This window comes from Typopeltis vanoorti, chromosome 9, assembly GCF_054136105.1.
Source record: "Typopeltis vanoorti isolate ZY-2024b chromosome 9, IOZ_Tvanoo_1.0, whole genome shotgun sequence".
In the NCBI taxonomy this organism is placed as follows: domain Eukaryota; kingdom Metazoa; phylum Arthropoda; class Arachnida; order Uropygi; family Thelyphonidae; genus Typopeltis; species Typopeltis vanoorti.
In genome coordinates, this window is record NC_143557.1 from 3,365,121 (window position 1) to 3,385,051 (window position 19,931).

Here is a 19,931-nt window from a genome sequence, read left to right on the forward strand (position 1 = left end):
CTGCAAAAGTAGCTAAGGCAGCATATAGGATTACTTGGTTACTGAAGAACACACTAAGAAACAGAGATAAGAGATGAGAATTTTGGGGATGGAGAAGGTGGTGGAGAAAATCTAAAGGAAAGTAACCAAAATAGTGTGTATGTATGTTCTTGTGATGATAGACTGAGTGGTTGTGGGTTGCAAAAGTTAGTTGGCAGAGGATAAATAGGAAATACAATACAAACTAAAAGTGTTTTACAGGATTAATGCACAGGAAATATCTCAGCACTTGGCTAATTGCAGCAGAATAGGGGATTATCTCTGGAAATTGAGTATAGATGTGATTCACAAGGATGAGGATTAAATTTTTCACTTGTAGAATGGTGAGTGAGTGAGTGGAATGAATTGCCAATCTGAGTGCTTTGTCAGGAGATGTGTTCAAGGAAAGTACAACAGATATTGTGTGTTGATAGCATGGGCTCCTGTGATGAGTCTTTGGACTCCGTGGTGGTCCCATGCAATAATAATACCATGATAACTAATAATTAAGGAATTGACAGCGTACACTAGAAATATAAATTAAATCAACTTTAATATATACTTTCCGATATTTTGGCAACGTCACGTTGCCATCTTCTTGGGAACTTAAAATAAAGACAAGTGCACGCAAGTACTACATAACAGCAAATGAGAAAAGAAGCAAGGAAGCTACCATTTTCCTAAAGTCCTGATGGTGCCCCTGGTGGACTATATTGGTAGTTCTTGGCCTTTGTGCTGAAGTTCTTCTGATGAATGTTTCCCAAATCTGGGACAGTCTCATGCATCCAAACTTTGTTGAGGATGAGGGCTGAGGCTGATTCCATGAATAGTCTTTCATATTTGAACTTGCTGCAGTGTATTACTGTGGCTTTCTTCCACCTTATTCTGTGGTGAGTATCCAGAGCGTGGTCTGCAAGCCCAGAGTGGCTGTACTGGTGAAATCGGATGTAGTCCTTGTGTTCTGAGATTCCGATATTTGCTGTCCTGCCTGTTTGGCCAAAGTAAGACAATTTACAGCTGCAAGGGACCTGGTATACACCACGTAGGTCTAGGGATAGTGGTTGGTCTTTAGTGGAGCGGATAAGGGATGCCAATTTTCTATGTGGTCTGTAACAAGTGGTCAAATCATGTTTTTTTAGGATTTTGTTGATTTTTTCTGAGGTGCCTAGGATGTAGGGAATGGTGATGGATTTAGAGTAATCTTTTTTGTGAAAGGGGGTGGGTGGGTTGTGAATAACTGGTTTAAGTTACTTAAATATAAAGAGCTAATAAGCTTCATTTCAGCAACAAAAACATTATTTAAATTAAGGGGATATTAAATCCCACATTGTTTTAAAACCGAATAAGAAACTCAAAGATTGGAATCAGAGAGTTTCTTGCCGAATATAGTATAGTAAACTATAAAGTATCGGCGATCACTAAGCGTCCACTAAAAGCAAGTGACCCTAGCATGTAGTGCAATACCGGAAATCTCGCAGCAAAGTCGGTAAAGTTCTGATCACTATTCTTAGGTATTTTCCATAATGTAAAAACACATTTCCTAGGAAATGTATGCTGTTATTACATTATGGTGGGGAGGTCACTACCCAGACCGGTTTCAGCCTTTTTTGAGGCTTCATCAGTGAGTAGCTAGACCAAGTTAATACCAAAGTGTATAGTGAAAAGAACTTATACTCTGCTATACGAGTTTCCAAACAGGTGCAACCATTAAGTTACTTAAATATATAAAGAGCTAATAAGCTTCATTTCGGCAACAAAAACATTATTTAAATTAAGGGGATATTAAATTCCACATTGTTTTAAAACCGAATAAGAAACTCAAAGATTGGAATCAGAGAGTTTCTTGCCGAATATAGTATAGTAAACTATAAAGTATCGGCGATCACTAAACGTCCGCTAAAAGCAAGTAACCCTAGCACGTAGTGCAATACCGGAAATCTCGCAGCAAAGTCGGTAAAGTTCTGATCACTAATTTAAATAATGTTTTTGTTGCCGAAATGAAGCTTATTAGCTCTTTATATATTTAAGTAACTTAATAGTTGCACCTGTTTGGAAACTCGTATAGCAGAGTATAAGTTCTTTTCGCTATACACTTTGGTATTAACTTGGTCTAGCTACTCACTGATGAAGCCTCAAAAAAGGCTGAAACCGGTCTGGGTAGTGACCTCCCCACCATAATGTAATAACAGCATACATTTCCTAGGAAATGTGTTTTTACATTATGGAAAATACCTAAGAATAGTGATCAGAACTTTACCGACTTTGCTGCGAGATTTCCGGTATTGCACTACGTGCTAGGGTCACTTGCTTTTAGCGGACGCTTAGTGATCGCCGATACTTTATAGTTTACTATACTATATTCGGCAAGAAACTCTCTGATTCCAATCTTTGAGTTTGTTATTCGGTTTTAAAACAATGTGGGATTTAATATCCCCTTAATTTAAATAACTGGTTTAAGTATTTTTTGGATTTTTTTTTTTTTTTTTTGGGGGGGGGTAGCCATTGGCTGAGAAAGTGTCAAGGATGTGATTTAGTTCAGTGGTTAGGGCTTGATCATTTGAACAGATTAGTTTTGCTCTGTTGAATAGTGTCTTAATAACTCCATATTGTTGTGTGTGTGTGGGGGGGGGGTGATGGGATTGTTGGTGAATGTATCTGCCTGGATTTTATATAAACTGAGAAAACCAAGGTTCCATCAGGTTGGCGGGTAACTAGTGTGTCTAGGAAGGAGAGGTTATTGTTTTTCTCTTTTTCCAGGGTGAACTTGATTCTAGGGTGTTGGTTGTTTAAGTGTGTTAGGAAGGAGAGGAGTGAATCTGGGCTATATGGCCAATTAGCGAACACATCATCAACGTAGCGAAGCCATATGGTAGGTTTTTGTGGGGCTGAGTTTAAGGCTTTCTCTTCAAAAGTCTCCATAAAGAAGTTGGCCAAGGGTGGGGAAAGTGGTGAACCCATGGCTGTCCCCTCTATCTGTTTGTAGAATTTTTCCTGCCAAACGAAATAGCTTGAGTTCATTGTGAACTGAAATAGGGCTGAGATATCGGGAGGAAATTTAGCTTGGATTAGCTCTAAGGTTTCTTTGAGGGGGGGCATTTGTGAATAAGGAGGAGACGTCAAAACTGACATCTGAAGCCTTTCTACAAGAATAATAATAACAATAATAATTTCTTCTTTTCAAGGAATGCTTCTTTAATTTCTTGTATCTATTATGGGGGAGGTCTTATTTTATTGTTTTTTCATATAAAATTATCTTCTTCCATTGCTAATCAACATTTTCTTTAAATTTTCTCTCTCAGGTTTGATTTATAAAACTCATTCACTTTTTTCCAATACTTGTGTGTATATTTTAATCTATAATTCACCTCTGAAAGTTTTTGATTTTCCCAATGAATAAAATTTTGTATACAGTTTTCTTAAATTGGGATCGCTATCTATAAAACTGGGTTGTTAATTGGTCGGAGATTTGTACAGAGATGTAGCCTACTAGTTTTGCCAACTTGACTGTTGGCTTCATCTGGGCACACAAGAAGCAACAAAAAAAAAGCTTCAAACAGAACAGAAACAATCTAAAGTATCAGGTTAAAACATAACCGAATGCTAAATATTATCAAAATTCAAATGAAACATTACACCAAACGCATGGGGGCGTGTATGTTAGCAGTCATTGTTATACAGGTGCATTCTATACTTGGCTGCAAAGTTGAACTCCAATATGTTGAGTGATCTTATGAGTGTTTTTCCATATGTCACCAAGGATCACCTCTTGGTTTCTGTTAAGGCTGCCTCTTGAACAGATCACTACTGCAGCTTTTTTGATGTTGCAGGTATGAAAATCTTCTTCTAAGTACGGCATAGTACTTTTATCCCATTCAAATGTTGTGAATGGTATTAGAAAAATGGAGAGCTAAACTGAAATTATCTTCTCTTCTGTTGTTGTTAATGTCCCTGATGAGTTCTTTCTGTCTTATTTCTAAACTTCTAGAAGTCTAATTTAAACCACAAGAGCAAGGAATGTTGCAAACTCCAGGATGTTTATAGAGAAAGCAAGCTTGTCCTTTGGTGACCGTAATAAGTTGCGAACTGTCTTTATTGGTTTGAAGGTCACTTGGATCTCATGAGATCTTAGTAGTTTTGCAATTTTCTGTGAAACTGTGCTAGCAAAAGGAATGGAAATAGAAGACCTGTAGTGAGTTTCTTGGGTTTGCTGTTGGGAGGGGTTGGAGAAAATAATCTTTTTTATCAATTTTTTCGGATAACCAAGCTGCATAACCAAGGGATGATCCTTGGTGACATTTGGAAAACACTCATAAGATCATTCAACACATCGGAGTTCAACTTTGCAGCCAATTATAGAACGCACCTTGATAACAATGACTGCTAACATATATGCCCCATGCGTTTGGTGTAACGTTTCATTTGAATTTTGATAATATTTAGCATTCGGTTATGTTTTAACCTGATACTTTAGATTGTTTCTGGTCTGTTTTAAGCTTTTTTTTGTTGTTGTTTTATGTGTGTCCAGATGAAGCCAACAGTCAAATTGGCAAAACTAGTAGGCTACATCTCTATACAAATCTCCAACCAATTAAAAACCCAGTATTATATGTTTGCTTATTAATATTATGATATAACAATTTCTCTTGTGATTTCTCCATGTGAATTTACACACATTTTTATGTTGGATCACAGCATTAGCAACAACTAGTCTTGTGCAGAAATCCAACAGGTAGATGACATTCGTTGCCATGTGAGAACACCACCTCACTTACTGCAAGAATAAAGTGGTTTGAAAAAAGTTCCATTTTTAATTTCTAGATTATTAATCCTCACCCCACTCACAGCACACTAATATTAACGTACTATAGATTGACAGCCTTCAGTGGGTGGGATTCACACATATTGCTCTTTACCACAAATGCTCCTAAAATATATATGTCTAGAATTCATTTCTTAATCTGCCATTTACATTTAAAATATGAATTAGTTCTTCTTTCCTTTTTTTTTCTTTCTATTTCAGCTGCCTCTTTAAGAAGTTGGCACTAAAAGCAATACTTGCTAAATTTCCTATTTTGAAATATTCCTACATAACTCTGCTTAAAATTAGATTCCATTCAGAAGTTCATAACACAATAGCTACTTTCCTATTTTCCTGATCCCTAGAATCTGAATAAATCATATTATTGTTCAGAAGGATATCTCTTAGAAGGACCTTGATCTTCTTAGTCTAAGTGAAACTAATTATTATTATTATTATTATTATTATTATTATTATTATTATTCAGGCCTCTATGGAGTCAAAAGACTCATCGTGGGAGGTCCCTCCTAAGAACATAAAGTCTGTCAAGACTCATCGAGGGGAGCCCCCCCCAAGAAACACAAAGTCTATCACAAGCACTTCCCAAACCCATTGACCGTTCTTGCTCTCACCACTCCATCAGGCAATGCACTCCACGGCTCAACCACCCTCCATGCAAAGAAACCACCCCTCACCCTCCCGTTCACAGTCTCCTTTCGCAACTTCCAGGGATGGCCTCCTGTCATCACTCCTTCCCGCTGTTCAACCAAGCGAAAGAACTCCCCAGTGTCAACCCTGTAACCACCTCTCAACAGTTTAAAAGTCTCAATCATATCACCTCTCCTTCTTCTATCCACCAAACTCTACAGTCCACATTCCCTCAGCCAATCCTCATAACCAAAATTGTACAGACCTAAAACCATCTTTGTACCCTTTCCACAGTTAATTTATCCCTTTCAAATCCTGGGAACCAAATCTGAAAACAATAGTCTAAGTGTGGTCCGATCAGAGACTTATACAACGGAATGATAACCCTTTTATCTCTGCAGGTCAGTGTCCTTCTCATAATTGTAGCAATCCTCTGTGTTGCCTTCACCATCTTTGCAATATGTCCCCTAAACTTCAGGTTTCTATCAATCATCAACCCCAGATCTCTTGTCTCCCCTACTTCCTCCAGTATAACTCCTCCCATAGAGTATGTAGCATCCAATCGATGTTTCCCAAACCTCAAGACCTTACATTTTGCTGCATTAAACTGACATCCCATTCATTTGCCCATTTATCTAGCTTATTCAAATCCTATTGCAGGGCTACCACATCTACACTATTATTAATAATCCTTCCTAGCTTCACATCATCTGCAAACAACTGAATATCCCCTTGCAATATCATTGATATAAAGGTTAAATTATGCAAACTTGATATTTTTCTAATTCTTCTACCGGCTCTACATTTTTTTACATTGGTATTTTTTATGTAGAAGGCATCAATCTTTCATTTTCTTTATGGATTGTTCAGGTCAGTTCTTTTAGTGACCTGAACAGTCTTCAGGTCACTAGAAGCTTTATTATTATTATTATTCTGGTTTTCTGATGAAAACAGTGGTATGACTATACAACAAAGCACTCCACCAGCTGACCTGATATCTGATTACGCTGTACTATGAGGGCATATTATATTCTACTACTAAGTCTTGTTAAACTAGTAACCGAACTTTTCTGTTGAAGAAATATCATTTTCAAGTATTGCATTATGCCTTACAGATTCTCCCCCACAACGATTCTCGTAAACAGTAGTCAGTTAAATTGAGGATATACTACAATTTGTTGTACATCATAATACATGCATCGAATAATCTTTTATTTATGTATTTATTTATTTTTAATGGTATAATAGTGAGTCCAAAGATTTGGGAAGAACAAAGTTCACTTTCCTGCTTGTCCCCCCCTCCCCTTTTTTTTTACTGGAGGAATGTTGCGAAACTTTTTTTAGATCGGTCGCACTATTTAAAGTATGCTGCTGAATTTAATATTTTATTTTATGCAACACTGATAACAGACATGTTCTCAAAATGTTACTACTTTCAATTCATGTTCTTTAACAGACTAGACTAAGTTGTTTTAACCTCCCTACCAGCCAATGTGAATGAAATAGTGACACCAAATTGCACTTCTTATCCATGTTATTCAACTTACGGTTATAGATATCCAGATTTATCTTGACGTCTATAGCCATGTGGTCGGTTGGGGGGGGGAGGTTAATAATCATTTGAAAGGCCTCTGGTAAGATGCACATGATTCTTATGAAAAGTCATAATTATAACTCATAAAAAAATGTGAAGTAGAAAATAAATTATATACCTCTGAATACACCGCCACCATAACCATACGTATACACAAATGCTTTATTGTTGTAACCCAATGACCAAACCACTCCTTGAGGACAAGCTTCTATGCTACGTAGATGGCCACCACCAAGTAAAAACCATGACCTAAATGAGAAGTATTCAATTTTCTAAGACAAGTTTAAAGTAATTAATGTTTATATTTTTTTTAGCAAGTGAAAATTTTTAATACCAACATGAAAATAACTGAAAAATAACATTTAAAGTGTACTTAATTATAATTTCTGGTCATCTTTCATCACATGTTACCTTTATCTTATCATACTTAAATTTAAGTATCTTAATTGCTAATTATACATGATGATGTTTTTCTATTACAGAAAATCAAGTGATTTCTCTTTTTGTAATTAAATTGTTGCTGAGTTAGGTGAATGACCACATTTCTAGATGGTTCCAACTTTCCCATTCATAGCAGTGTAGAACTAGATCCAATAGCCTGTGAGATTAAAAGAACTAGCATGTTTGGTCTCTAGCAGAGGGTTTTCAGATTAACTAATCCTCAGGCTATCTATAGTACTACTATGCTTACAAGTACAACCTTTAAACTTTTCATAAAAGGAAAGATCATCATCAAATAGTATTTGTAGTTCTCTAACTCTACAGTAGGAGAAAAAATATAACTGAAACACTTGATTTCTTATTAAAAATGTCAGCAGCAATAATCCATGATTTGCATGTTGATGTTGAATTTTTTATTTTTCTCATGTCTTATCAGTTTACCACTTTTGGCTCTTAGGCAATGGAAAAGATTTATAGAAAAGGAATAGTAAGGAATCCTTTATACCTTATATAAGATTCCTTCCATATAAACAAATCTTTACGCAGAAGGCTAGGTTAGTCCTCCAGGTTGCGTTATTTTACATTAGCTACTTAGGTGGTGCCTTTTGGAATTGTTATTGCATTGTTAGTTATTGCTTAATTAGCTTTTTACATTCTTGTACTGAAAATGCCTTTGATACTCAAGCGAAAATTATACTAATAAAAAAAATAAAATTCATCAAAAACCATTCATAGACAGGCAGTTTACCAAATAGCAATTAATCCAACAACGATTTAACAAATGACAATTCATCGAAAAAGCAATTTATTGAATAAACAATTCACTGAATGACAGTTCATCACACGACAATTCAACAATAATTTACTGGATGAAGTCTATTACGATTCATTGAAAGATGAATTTTCTTGAAAACTATTGTTTTAAAGTGTTCGGTAAGAATACGTAATGCCACCCAAGATGTAGACAACATATCTGTACACTGGAGGTAAAGGGCACTATGTCCATTTTTTTATGCATCCGAAGTAAACGGCTACTTATCCACATACTGCTCTTTACCTCGATACCATGATGACACATAGTGCCCTTTTCAACTGGCTAATCTGCTTATTATTACACACAGGAGAATAGTGCTTTGCACAACTGAAAAGAGCGCAAAACAAAACATTAAAACATACCCAAAACTTAATTCCGTAAAAAAATGGACATAGTGCCCTTTACCTCCGGTGTACAGATATGTAAATGGTCATTTAGATGTTATAATTATTTTATTGTTATTTTACAACATTATTCTGTAAGTGTATCTGCTACTTTATTGTGTAGATAATGATTTATCTCTAGATAAAAAAAAGTTCATTCCACCTAATTTTTTCACAACATCAATGATCGGATTGAAATCAAAACTGACAAATTTTAATATAGATCTTAACTATAAAATTTCATTAAATTTCATACAGCTCTCTGGCTGTATGAAATTTTATAGTTAAGATCTATTAATATCATTTTGAACCTTCTTTACCAAAATTTTTTCATAAAAGTGATCCTGTTGGAACTAAAACTGAACCACACAGACTTCTTTGTGCATTTTAAAAATTCTGATGTTTGCACATATTCCACTAAGTCAGAGAGTTGCTGCAATATAAAATGTCAACATGCTGTCCCTTTGTAGCCCCAAATATAGTTGAACTGAAAACTGGAACATTTTGACAAATTTTTGTAAAAGGTTCAAATATCAAATTGGAGTAAAATTCATTCAATAAAGCTGGTGCATGTGTGCATGTAGACGTCATATATTAATACAGTGGTATCTCGCTAATCTGAACCTTCCAGTAATCTGAACTACTTTTAAATGTAATTTCCCAAAATTATGACGTTACCACATTAATAAAAAATATAAATTTGAAGGATGTGGCATTCTCAGTTGCTACTGCTGCTGCTTGGGAAGCCGTTGAACCTGAAGCAATTCGAGCATCATGGAAAAAACCGTGGCCTTCTAGAATTTACCAAACATAACTACAGTGATACACAAAAAAGAGGAAATTCAAAACGTGCATAATTTGGTTAAAAATATAAATCCAGATGTTACAAGAATGAATTAGAAAATGATGATGACGATAAAGAACTCGAAGAAAAAAAAGTAAAACATGAAGAGGCAGTTGACAGTTTTAATGTGTGTATAGAATGGGTTAAGCAGAATGATACGGCATGCCACAAAATTTTATTGCTAATGAAGCTCCGAGAAGAAGCATTCAAAAAGAAATACAAAGAAATAAAAAAAAACTTGTTTTGTGTGTTATTTTGTGAAATTTTTTTTGTGTTGTGTACAAGAAAATGATATTTTTTATGCAAATTAAGTTATGTACCGAACCATGCAATTTTATTAAATCAGAATCCTCAATAATACAGGTACATTCAAAGTAAATTTTTTACTGAAATAAACTTGTGTACTGTATTATTTTTTAAGTTTTACATTACAGTACAGTAGCTATTTTTCTATCAGTTACTTCATTTATTTACAGAATTAAATTGATGTACTACCATTAGAATCCGATTATTTTTGTCTTAAATGCTAGTTATTGTTGTCTCTCGAGGGAAAATTCACTAATTCGAACGCGGTATTTATTAGTTTGGATTAGCTAGATACCACTGTACTACTATTACTACTAATAATAAATGGGCTGCCGCAGTTCAGCCAGTACGAATGAAGTTCTTTAGATAAAAAGACCCGCATTCGAATCCTGTGCATGACGTGAAGAAGTTTTATCAGTCCTTTCAACTGAAGGTGAGTTATCTGGTCTCATATGGAAATGGCAGGGTTTTACTCCCAGAATCTTGGGCATTTAATCACACAAACCAGTGGGATTAAACCAGTGTCCATACACACACACACACACCTACGGACAAAAACATTTACTGGATAAGGAAAACAATGGAAAAGCAGCTTGTTCTCTAATCATTCCCTAGTAAAATAGTACTGCTACCCAACCAACCATTGCCTTGAGAGAGGAGCAAAAGGGGGAAGAATATCCCGGCCACCACACGGGAAGTGTGGTGCTCAGGATAAGAATAGCTCTACTGCAAATCCATGCGTGTTGTAAGAGGCGACTAAATGGATGCAGAGTTTCGCTTTCTCAGGTTTCTTCTGGAATTTTGCTCTCGTGAGGTGGGCTTAGATTTTTTTTTTTTCTTTGGGGGGGGGGGATCCTTGAGAGAGCATTTTGAGTCTCTGGGAAGGGTGTGGTGTGGCCTGTGTGAAGGGCTTTGCCAGTGGATGCTTCTCCCTAGAATATGGGTGGTTCTGCCCGTCACTGAGTGGAACCAACTTCTTTAGTGCCTCCGTAGCGCAATTGGAAGAATGACAGTACATTGCACCCTTCGATTGGAAAAGGCCTGAGTTTGATTCCCGTCATGATGGGGGGAATCTTTATAGAGGTAGCAGGGTTTTATCTCCCGGAAACTCGGGTTTTTCATCTTGCATACAGACAAATCGGCCCTTCATAATACATGCAATTTACAGACAAAAAATACTTGTGGTGATGGTGGGCGGTAGATGGTGCTGATGTAGTTGTTGGTAGTAGAGGTTTGGCAGTGGTGGAGACAGAGAGTTGTACAGCGATGAGTCTTCAGACTCCTTAGAGGTGTCATGAATAATAATAATAATAATAATTATAATAATTAAGAATTTTTACATAATCTTTTCCATATTGCATAAAACACACAAAATACATGAAATGCATATACTGACTGAAATAATATCCTTCAAAAAAAAAAAAAAAGCCAGTCTACATATATAAAGAGAATATCATGCTAAGCTTCAATTGCATCACAAGTTAATCCATTAAAAACTGCAGTTCTTTTTTAATAAATACACTTCATGTCTTATACTTCATCACCTTTTTCGATGAACTGTTGGTTTTCAACAAATTGTGTTTACTATTAATTGCTGTTCGATGAATTGCTTTTATGAGGAATTGCCTTTTGATTAATTGCTTATTCGATAAATTATTGTCAATAAACTGCCTTTCGACGAATTTTTTTGGTGAATTTTTGGATACTCTGAATAGTGACAAAACAAAGAGAACTGACAATTTGGAACTTATGATGGTACAACTTTATCAAATATATGTGGGTGAAAAGTTATCTACTGGAACAAAGGCCTCAAACAGCAGAAGTGAAGATCAGCACCATTACAGTGGAAGAATCAATGGAAGAGTAATGGATATTGCAGAGGAATTACAGAAATATCAATTCAACAAAACTGGTGTTACTGAGATGAAGAAAACAAAGACTATAACATGTTACATTTAGGTAACAGTGATTAGGAAAAGGAAGTTGTAGCTATAGTAATTAACACAATGCAAAGATAAATAGCATGATGTGGACAAATTTCAAAATGAGAAGTTCGACAATTACTTATTTGTGCCAATATTTCCATAGAAAGTTCTAATAGAGAAGAGTTTTTACATACATTAGATAGGGAACAGACATAAACATAGAGGAAAAGTTGACTCTTTTTTGAAGACTAAACAGTATAGTAGAAAATGAATCTCAGATATATAGAAATCTTTTTCAAGGCTAATAATAATAATAATGGCCAGTAACTGCAGAATTTCTGTTCAAGACACTGGACTAATTATTACAAATACTATTTTTCAACATAACGAGGTGCATAAATTTACATACAGAGGAACACACAAGAAAAGCATTTATTATTTTACTGCTGATGGTGATATCTTTAAATGATGCAGGATACAGGCATATGCAGATATTGATCATCATTTTGTTTCAAGCAGAATAAAAATTAAAAATGGCAGGCAATATCAAGTAAAGTAATTAGTGCAAATATCAGAATGGTGAACTGGACACCATTCTGATATTTGCACTAATTACTTTACTGTATGGTGCTTATGATTCTAAAGAACACTCTACTAAGGACGAAGTGGAAGAATTTTTTGAGGCCTTAGAAAAGGCAGCTGGCAATGAAAAAGGAAAAGTGGTCCTTGTTGGAGATATAAAGCAGAGTAGGAAATGATTACCAGACATAGAGGATGTTTTGGAAAAATTTGGATAAAAGAGCAAAGTAATAATAATGGTAAACAACTGCTGGATTTCTGATCAGAACATGAGCTAGTTATTACCAACACTATGTTCCAACATAAAAATGTGAAAAAATTCACGGGGAGAGAAGATGCAAGAAATAACAAAAGTCTCATCAGTTATGTTACTGTTGATAGATGTATTCCTAGTGGATCAAGACACAAGAGTATACAGAGAATTCAAAATTGAAAGTGTTCAACATTGAGCAGGATAAAACTGAATCCCATATTGAAAAGAAGAGTGTGTAAGAAAGTTTTAAAATGAATTCAAGTTCAGCAGCTTTCAGAAGTGACCTGTAGAATCAGCAACACCAACACCATTGAAAAGAAAATGAAAGAGGTTTGAAAGCAAGAACCAAACCCTTGAGATTTACTGACCCTAAAGAAAACATTGACTGATTCAGTCAGAGAGGCATGTGCTGAGGTTGTCTGCAGGGATAGAAAAATTAGAACTCCATTGTGGACTTAGCAAGTTAAAGAGATAGTCAAGGGCAGTGGTGCACCCAGAGGGGGGCCCTGGCACCTCCCAAAGGAAAAAAAAAAAAACACTAGAAAAATTTCCAAAAATCTTTTCCTAATTAAAATCCATTTTTGTTATTTATGTAGTGTCGTATCTTCTATTTCTATACTATTTATGAATTAGCGATCATTGCAGATGCTCAGTCATAGGTTGTATGCAATGCGTTGTGTGTATTCTCAAATAGTCTACTCGACTCGGCCCCCCTCCAAGATTAAATCATGAGTCTGCCACTGGTCAAGGGAAATATGAAAGCACACTGAAAGTTCTTGGTAAGTAAGTCAGCTTGCGCTTTCAGAGAATCCAGTGAAAAATGTAAAAAAGTGAAACATTGCATAAAAGTAGCTAAACAGAAAGCATGGGATGCCTTTGGTAAGAACATAGAAAATAAATATCAGGAAGGTGGAAAACTATTCTAGGTTATTCAAAAACTTAGAAATGGATGAAAGAGTAATGAAAAGGAATTAGTGATGATAAAGGTGATGACATAACATGAAAATTGAAGATAAAGATATTCTAGCTGTCTGGAGTAATTACTTGGAAAGAATGCTGAATGAAATAAGCAATGAACAGCATGATGGTAGAAAACATTCAACAGGAATGCAATATATATCAATACTTGAAGTAGAAAAACAAAAGCCATCAAAAACCTGAAATGTGGAAAAGCAAAAGGAGTGGATGATATCTAACCAGAAATGGTCAAATATGGAGGTATAAAAGTTTTACATGGCTACACTGCATAATTCAGAAGGACTGGTCAGAAGATCGAATTCCAGATGTCTTTTTTTTTAAATATTGGGCCCATATAAGAGAGGTTGGCTGGTCAGCCTATAGTACGTTAGTACCGTATATGGGTAGTAGGTTGGGAAAGGAGAAACTTGTTTACATTTGATTTAAAAGCCTGTATATTGTACTCCTTGGGAAATATGTCAGGGGGAAGACTATTCCACAGTACCGCAGTAGAAGGGATGAAGGAGGAGGAAAAGAAACTTGTTCTGTGGATTTCAAGGTGTACTGTGAAAGGATGTTGGGTGGCAGCCGTATGTGTTTCAATGGGCTTAGTACAGAGAGGAGCAGGGCCGCCCCTTCACCCTAAAAAAAATCTTTTAATCACCTTGTAAAAGCCATGATGTTAAACTAGGCTTCAACATGTCTGATCATATATTCTAAATAGTAGCATTAACTAATGAAAATTCATAAGTTAGTGAAAAATTATCATAAACTATTTTTTTTACAGAAAGAGAAAGTTAGTTTACCCTTTAATGGTGGGATTTTGTTCTGAAGCTGCATGGGTAATTAAAATGAAGTGAAGATGAGTGTACTCGTCAAATGCAGAGTAAATGCACCTGCTGTAAATTTTAATTAAATTACAATAACAAAGTGTCAATTATTAAAATTTAGTTAATTTGAAAAATCAATAAATTTATTGCTCCAAAATTCATGGAGTTCCATGAATTTTGGTAAACTCCAAAAAATAAATGCAAGAGAGGTGTTCTGCTATTGTCCTTTGATGCTAACACTAACAGTGCGATAATAAATGCAACATAATACTATATTGTTTTAAATGATAATGATATTTAAAAAATATATATACAGTGCAATAAAGTTTTATTATGAAAAAATTTCATTAACAACATTCTGAAGTCTGGTTTCAACAGAGAAGGAATAAATGGCTTTTTATGAATTTATTTTTCGTATAGTTTAGGCCAATTTTGCTGCGCCCCAAAAAACTTGCCGCCCTGTGCAAATGCACGGGTTGCACGGCCCTGGAGTGAAGGAATTATTGATGCTGTTATAGATGAACATTTCCCATGGAAATATTTATAGAACATACAAGACGCAGAGACCAAGCGTCTATGGGGAAGTGAGGGGAGCGAGTTGGTACAAGATGGGTTATTTATCAGTCTAATTGCTCTCATCTATATTGAGTCAAGCATTTTGAGGGAGCTTTTAGGAGTCCACTCCAAATGTGAGAGCAATATTCGATAGCTGGGCAGATTTGTGATTTGTTATAATGTTAACAGCTGTTCAGAGGTGAAGTAGTATTCTTGAGCAAAAGAAAAAAACCTAGTTTTTTGGAAGCTGAGGATGCAATAGTTGTGATGTATCTATGCCAGGAGAGTCTTGATGTCAGGGTAATTCCGAGAAGAGAAATCTCGTCTTGTCTGGGAATTTGAGTGTTATCAAAAACATTGTTGTGGGAAAATGGTTCTTTTTTGTGAGAAATAAGAGAGAACTGGGTTTTACTAGCGTTGAAGTTGACGAGGTTATCTGAGCCCCATTGGAGGATGGCCTGGAGATCAGAATTAAGGGCAGTGGGGTTGATGTTCTGTGGGTCGAAGTGAGTTGTGTAGAGTAGGGTTTGTCAAATGAGAGGGAGGAGTGTAATGTGCTGTCATCTGCAAAACTATGTATTGGGTTAGAGGTCAACTGAAGTAGGTCATTGATATATAGAAGGAAGAGGGTCGGTGAGAGAACTGAACCTTGTGGGATCCCAGCATTAGTTGGATAGTGAGAAGATAGGGAGCCATCTACCATCACACACACAGTGTTTGTCCAGACAGGAAGCTGGCCATCCATCTGCAGGAGTCCTGAGACAGTCCAAATGATGGGAGTTTGCTTAGTAAGCCATTGTGCCAGACCAGGCCAAAGGATTTAGCGATATCAAGTGCAACTACTTGGGATTTGCCGAATTTCTCCATGGCATTTGTTCAGTGATGGGTGATGTACGAGAGTAGATCTCCTGTTGGTCTGTTTCGATGGAATCCGTACTGGTGGTCGCTTAATAGTTGGGTACCTTCAAGGTAGAGTAGAAGTTGAGAGTTTATGGTTTTCTCCATCACTTTAGATAGTGAATGAGATAGGACGGCAGTTAGATGGTATTGATTTATCACCCTTTTTAGGAATGGGTTGAATGTGGGTCAGTTTCCAGGCTTCGGGATATATACCAATGGAGTAAGAAAGTGTGTACAGATAGCATAGCATAGGATAGGAATCAGTTCTATAGTGCAGACCTTCCGGACAATTGGAGGAATGCCATCAGGGCCAGGAGACTTTTTTGTGTCTAATTTAGACAACAGATTTATGATATCTTTTTGGCAAAAGGATACAGGGGACATTGCATGTTGGGCAGTTGGAATGACTGGAGGGCATTTGCCATTGTCAGTTATGTGTGCATTGGAGGCAAAGTATGAGGCCAGGAGGTTAGCTTTTTCTGTGCGTGATGTTGCAATTGAGCCATCTAGGTATGATGGACAAAAGTTACGACAAATTGCCTTGGCAAGAGACCAAAAGGACAGGCTGCAAGCATCCTGCTTTTTGCCTGTTCAAATTCTGTTTCATAAGCATTAATAATTTTCTTGCATCTGTTTCGGGCTTCAGTATAGGTGTTGAAGGAGGATGGGGTTCTTGATTTGAGCCAGTTATGGTATGCCTGATTTTTCATTTGTACCACATTGGCACAACTTTTGGAGAACCAGAGTTTAGTTTGGGAATGGCAGTTCAGAGTAGTGTGGGGAATGTATATTTTCATGCCAGTGGATTGGAGTAGAGCTCTCATAATACCCATCTATAAAAAGGGAAATAAAGCTGACTGAGAATTACAGAAGTACTTCCCTACTGATTGCTCCTGGTAAGATTAGCGCAAACATACTTGAGAAACTGTTGAGGAAAATTATGTAAAGGAATCATGGTGAAGAACAAGCTGGATTTAGGCCAAATAGAAGTTGTCAGGACCAGATTTTCACTTTAAGACAACTAGTTGAGAAATCCTGGGAACATAACAAAAGGATCTGCATTTAAGTTTCATAGACCTGGAAAAGGTATATGACAAGAAGAAAGCTTTTCAAAATGCTACCATTATGTGGTGTAAAGGGGATATTATATCAAGCAGAACTTAGTCTGTATTTGATTTGTCGGTCAACAGTTATAATTGAAGGAGATATAGAAAGATGGCTTGATGTTAAGTCAGGTGTGAAAAACAGGGATGTACATTAACTGCAGTGCCATTCATCATCTATTATAGATCATATTATGAAGGAAGTGGTAGTAAACCTGATAGCAAATTACTAAATTGAATAACTACTGTAATAAATCTGGTATGAAAATCAGCAATATAAAGGCAATGAAATTATCAACTGCAACTTCAATGGAGAACCTACAGAACAAGCAAAACATTTCAGCTATTTAGGAACAATTTTCAGTGAAGATGGCAAATTAAATATGACAATAGATAATAATATTAGCAAAGTTAGTATGGCAGTCAACTGAATAAATTTATATGGAATAAGAGAGAAATTAGTCAAAACAATAAATTAGCTGTATACAAGACGTGCCCAAACCAGTTTTAACTTATGCATCTGAGAGCTGGATTAGAAATAAAACACTGATTAAAGTCTGGAGATTACAGATACAAGAGTTCTCAAAAAGATAAGAGAACAGTAAAGAAAGAACAGTAGCATCAATGGCAGTATCATATTAAAAATGAGGATATCAGGAAAGAACTTATTGTATGTTAGCAGAGCTAATCTCAGATGGTTCATCATCATCAGCAAATTCCTGCCATGTACCCTCAAGGGGTGTACAGGATATGATAGTACTACATGAAAAATTTACATCATTACTAACTTCCTATCTACAATTTTCCTCCAAATCAGTCTGTTACTTGTCAAGACTCCAACATTATCAGATCTTATATTTCTATCGTCTAAGGCACTTTGTACCGTATCAATCCACCTATATCTTGGTCTTCCTCTGGGTCGGTTTCCTGCCAACCTGGCAGAGAACACTTGTTTTGCTAATCTTTCCTCGCCCATTCTGTTTAAGTGACCATGCCATCTGAGATTAGCTCTGCTAATGCATTCCTGGATGCCGACAATGTCAAGTTCTTTCCTAATATTCTCGTTTTTAATATGATATTGCCATTGATGCTATCTGTTCACGCCTCTAATCTTTCTCAGGACTCTCATATCTGCAGTCCCTAGTCTTTGGTCAAGTGTTTTACTTCTGACCCAGCTCTCAGATCCATAAGTTAAAACTGGTTTGAACACTGTCTTGTATACAGCTAATTTAATGTTCCGACTAATTTCTCTCTTATTCCATATGAATTTATTCAATTGACTTCCTACCATACCAGCTTTGTTGATTCTCTTGTCTATTTCCATATTTAATTTACCATCTTCACTAAAAATCATGCCAAAGTAGCTGAAATGTTTTACTTGTTCCAAAGGTTCTCCATTCCAACCACAGTTGACATTTTCAATGATTCTGCCTATTTTCATTGTCATTGTCTTTTTATTGCTGACCTTCATACCATATCTATTACAACAGTTAGTCAGAGAATCTTGCAGACTTGTAGCAGATTTATTTAGAAGTATAACATCATCCACATAAAGCAAAGAGCTGACATTAACATCTCCAATTTTGATATCATGTTTAATACCACTTTCCTTCATAATGTGATCCATATAGATAATGAATAACAGAGGGGATAATGTACATCCTTGTCTCACACCAGATTTAACAGTAAACCATCTGTACTTCCTTCACTTCTAACTGCTGACTTCCAACTCAAATAAAGACTAAGTATTGCTTGATATAATGCCCCATCGACACCATATAACTGTAGCGTATTGAATAGCTTTGTTATATTCCCAAGATTTCTCCACTATTTGTCATAAAGTGAAGATCTGATCCTGACAGCCTATATTTGACCTGAATCCAGCTTATTCTTCACCAAGCTTTTCTTCCACAATTCTTCTCAACCGTTTCTCAAGTATACTTGCATATATCTTACCAGGAACACTCAATAGGGATATACCTCTGTAATTCTCACATTCAGTTTTATTGTCCTTTTTATATATGGGTACTGTGAGAGCTCTACTCCATTGGGAATTCGTCCCTCTGTCCAGGCATTCTGAACAGTGCAGCCACTGTAAGACTTTTATACCACCATACTTCAGCATTTCTGGTCGAATATCATCTACTCCTGCTGCCTTTCCACATTTCAAGCCTTTGATGGCTTTTTCTACTTCAAGTATGGATATGGATTAATGACTGAATGCCTGGTCAGTGTTTTTTATCACTGTGCTGTCATCACTGCTTGTTTCATTTAGCAAATTTTCAAAGTAATTACTCCATACTTCAAGGATATCTTTTTCTCCCGTTTTCATGTCACCTTTATCATCTCTTAACTCCTTTTACAGCACTCTTTCCTCCATTCCTAAGCTTCTTCAACAACCTCCAGAATATTTTGCCACCTTCTTGATATTTATTTTCTATGCTCTTGCCAAAGTCCTCCCATGACTTTTGCTTAGCTAGTTTTACACAGTGTTTAGCATTCTTACATTTGTCTCTGTATTCTCTAAGAGCACAAGCTTACTTATTTGCCAGGAACTTTTGATATGCTTTCTTCTTTTCTTTCACTGCCTCTTTAATTTCCTGTGTCCACCATGGAGTTCTAATTTTTCTATCCTTGCAGACAACTTCCCACATGCCTCTCTAGCTGAATCAATCAGGGTTTTCTTCAAGGCTTGCCATTGAATCTCCAAGGTTTGGTTCCTGTTCTCAAACTCTTTCATTTTTTCTTCAATAATCTTTGTGTATTTTAATCTACAGTTCACATCTGAGAGCTGCTCAACTTTTATTCGCTTTAAAACTTTCTTACATGTCATTATTTTCGATATGAAATTCAATTTTATCCTGCTCAAGACTAAATTGTGATCACTTCCAATTTCAAATTCTCTGTACACTCTAGTGTCCTGCATCAGAGAGAAAACATCACTATCAACAATAATATACTCAATGAGACTTTTCTTATATAT

General features: G+C 36.0%; 1 protein-coding gene across 2 annotated transcripts in view; it reads right to left on the reverse strand.

Moving 5' to 3' along the window:
• Positions 1-19,931, reverse strand: part of Pex23 (tectonin beta-propeller repeat-containing peroxin 23) — a 693,418-nt gene that overhangs the window by 213,981 nt on the left and 459,506 nt on the right. For both annotated transcript variants that reach the window (XM_090398408.1, XM_090398409.1), the window contains exon 14: positions 7,177-7,307. In XM_090398408.1, the coding sequence (XP_090254534.1) occupies positions 7,177-7,307 (131 nt within the window). The remainder of the gene's footprint in view (positions 1-7,176; positions 7,308-19,931) is intronic.